Source organism: Grammomys surdaster, unplaced genomic scaffold, assembly GCF_004785775.1.
Source record: "Grammomys surdaster isolate TR1022 unplaced genomic scaffold, NIH_TR_1.0 222471, whole genome shotgun sequence".
Taxonomy (NCBI): Eukaryota; Metazoa; Chordata; class Mammalia; order Rodentia; family Muridae; genus Grammomys; species Grammomys surdaster.
In genome coordinates, this window is record NW_021624386.1 from 4031 (window position 1) to 6159 (window position 2129).

The following is a 2129-nucleotide window of genomic DNA, read 5'->3' on the forward strand; positions in this document are numbered from 1 at the left end:
CCTGCCTTTGATAAACAAGAGGAAAGGGAGACTCTTTCCAGCACCTACCCCACTGTGGCCCCAGTGTGCTCGGGGGAGCAAGGAGGGCTGTGAATACAGAAACAGCTCTTGTCCAATCTCTGGCTCTTGCCCAATCTCTGGAGTGGGCAGCATGTGATCACAGGATCATGGTACCCCAACATCACTCAGGCAGACACAGACCCGGAAATGACTTGTTTAGCAGCATCAGGTTTATTTTTATGGATATGAAGAACTTAAGGCTTTTCAAAGGGCACTTGTGAGGCATAGAAGTAAAGGTAGCCACAGCTAAAGGTGGACTCCTGCTCCAGTTCCAAGGGCCACAGACAACAGCTTCATCAGATGGAGAAATCAAAGGTTACTTTCTAAGGCAATCTTAAAGTCTGGCATTCAGGGTTGGGGGCGCAGGGCCCATCCACTTCTCTCCTAGATAGAGAAAAATCACAGATGTCTATACATGGTTATAAGACAGGGTAGCAGTGGGACACGGTCCTAAGGGGACCCAGGACCTTCTAGGACCTGCTTGGCTTCAAGGTCTAGAAGGCTTCCTTCTCCCCTATGGGGAGACTTCTGAACTCCATTCAACCTTGATCAGAACCAAGTAAATGTAAGGCTTCTTGTTGCTGTTTTGCTCATGTGATGTAATGGGTGTTGGGCTGGGATCAAAAGGTCAAGGGAATGAAAATCTGAACTTACCTAGCAGGTAAGCTAGCAACTCCATGCGGTCAGACCCAAATAGCATGTAGGTTTTACCATCCACGTGGGCAACAGTGGTGGGCAGCCCAAAGGCCTAGAGAGAAGAGAGTATAGGAAGGATGGTGATAGAGCAGGTGCCTACAGGACTGATACACAGAACAAAGCAAATAAAAGCTCTGCTAAGAGATTCGTTGGCCTCAGCATCTTCTCAGCTTTACCTATGTGCCATATAGATTCTTGTTTTTAAAAACCACCATCCTTTCTTTCCTTGACTAGCTCAGGGGGAGGGACTCGATGAGGGGCTTAGGAGAGCTAGGGAGGGCTCACGAAGAAGAGTAGGCAGCTAACAGCCATGAACATTCACAGCCATGGCAACATGACTTCTCTCTCTTTAGACAGGGGCTGGGGATACACATGGAGTTGCTCACCCCGTATTTGCAGGCTGCCTCAGTGGTCTCCCTGAGCTTGTTCTTCACCAGTTCTGTGGTGATCTTCTCCAGAAAGTATTGGGCTTGTGCTGTAGACATTCCTGCCTTCTCTGCTGCCTTGGAAGACAAGGAAGAGCATGCAGCTGAGACTTCATTGTGGGGGTGGAAGAAGAATCTATTCTTTTCATTTTCTGTCCTCAAATTTTCCTGGAAAGACCTTGCCCCAACTGCAAGTAACTGGTTATCTAGCCTAGTCAAGACACGTTGTCCCCTTTTCCCAAAGTCTGGAAATAAGTGGAAAAGTCAGAGGACAAAAAAAAATCATAGTCACAGAAACCTCAGCAGAGAGCATCCCAGAGCCCAGCCAGCCTCAATTTTCCATTTCACAGTGAGGATAGACCACACTCCAGCCATTTTATACTTGCCTAGAGGCACAGAGTTTATTAATAGCTTGATTAATTGCCATATCCCTAGATTTCAAGCCCATTTGCTAAATATTAAGTAAAAACAGACTAAACACACATAACACACACACAGGCACATACACAGAAACACAGAAACACAGAAACACAGAAACACAGAAACACACACACACACACACACACTTTTAGAAACTAGATATAGACACTAGAGGAAAATATAGCTATTCTTTGCACATCGTGAATTGTTTCCCCTGTGCCTCAGAATTCCTAACAGTTTCAGGGTAGGTTCTGAGTCCTGTAGAATTTCCTGGAAATTTTTGAAATGGAGTGATGTCTCCAGCTACCTGCTTGGCTTGCAGACAATGAGAGGGTTTCTCACTAGGATGCACAGTAGTTTAGATTTAGTGGTGTTTCAGCCTGGAATCTCCTGAGGAGATATTCAAAGTCCTAGTGTAAAGGCTATTCCCTAACTGATGACATCAGCCTTTCTTGAGGGTGACAGTTGGCACTCATGGCTATGCCAGTGTCCAGCCCAGGTTTGGAAGCAACAAGTTGACCTCCTATG

At 46.2% G+C, this 2129-nt stretch overlaps 1 protein-coding gene across 1 annotated transcript; it reads right to left on the reverse strand.

The window, feature by feature from the left end:
* Positions 1–208: 208 nt before the first annotated feature.
* LOC114616006 (glutathione S-transferase kappa 1-like) lies at positions 209–1517 on the reverse strand. The gene is made up of 3 exons (XM_028761561.1): positions 1143–1517; positions 715–808; positions 209–444 (listed from the first exon to the last, which is right to left on the reverse strand). The coding sequence occupies exons 1-3, from the start codon at positions 1239–1241 to the stop codon at positions 395–397; spliced, it is 243 nt and encodes an 80-aa protein (XP_028617394.1). The 5' UTR covers positions 1242–1517; the 3' UTR covers positions 209–394.
* Positions 1518–2129: the final 612 nt, after the last annotated feature.

Coding starts and splice junctions, on each gene's coding strand:
- LOC114616006 (XM_028761561.1), bottom strand. CDS start 1,241: ATGTCTACAGCACAAGCCCAATACTTTCTGGAGAAGATCACCACAGAA. Junction 809..1,142: donor AGGCAGCCTGCAAATACGGG/GTGAGCAACTCC, acceptor TCTTCTCTCTAG/GCCTTTGGGCTGCCCACCAC. Junction 445..714: donor GTTGCTAGCTTACCTGCTAG/GTAAGTTCAGAT, acceptor TTCTCTATCTAG/GAGAGAAGTGGATGGGCCCT.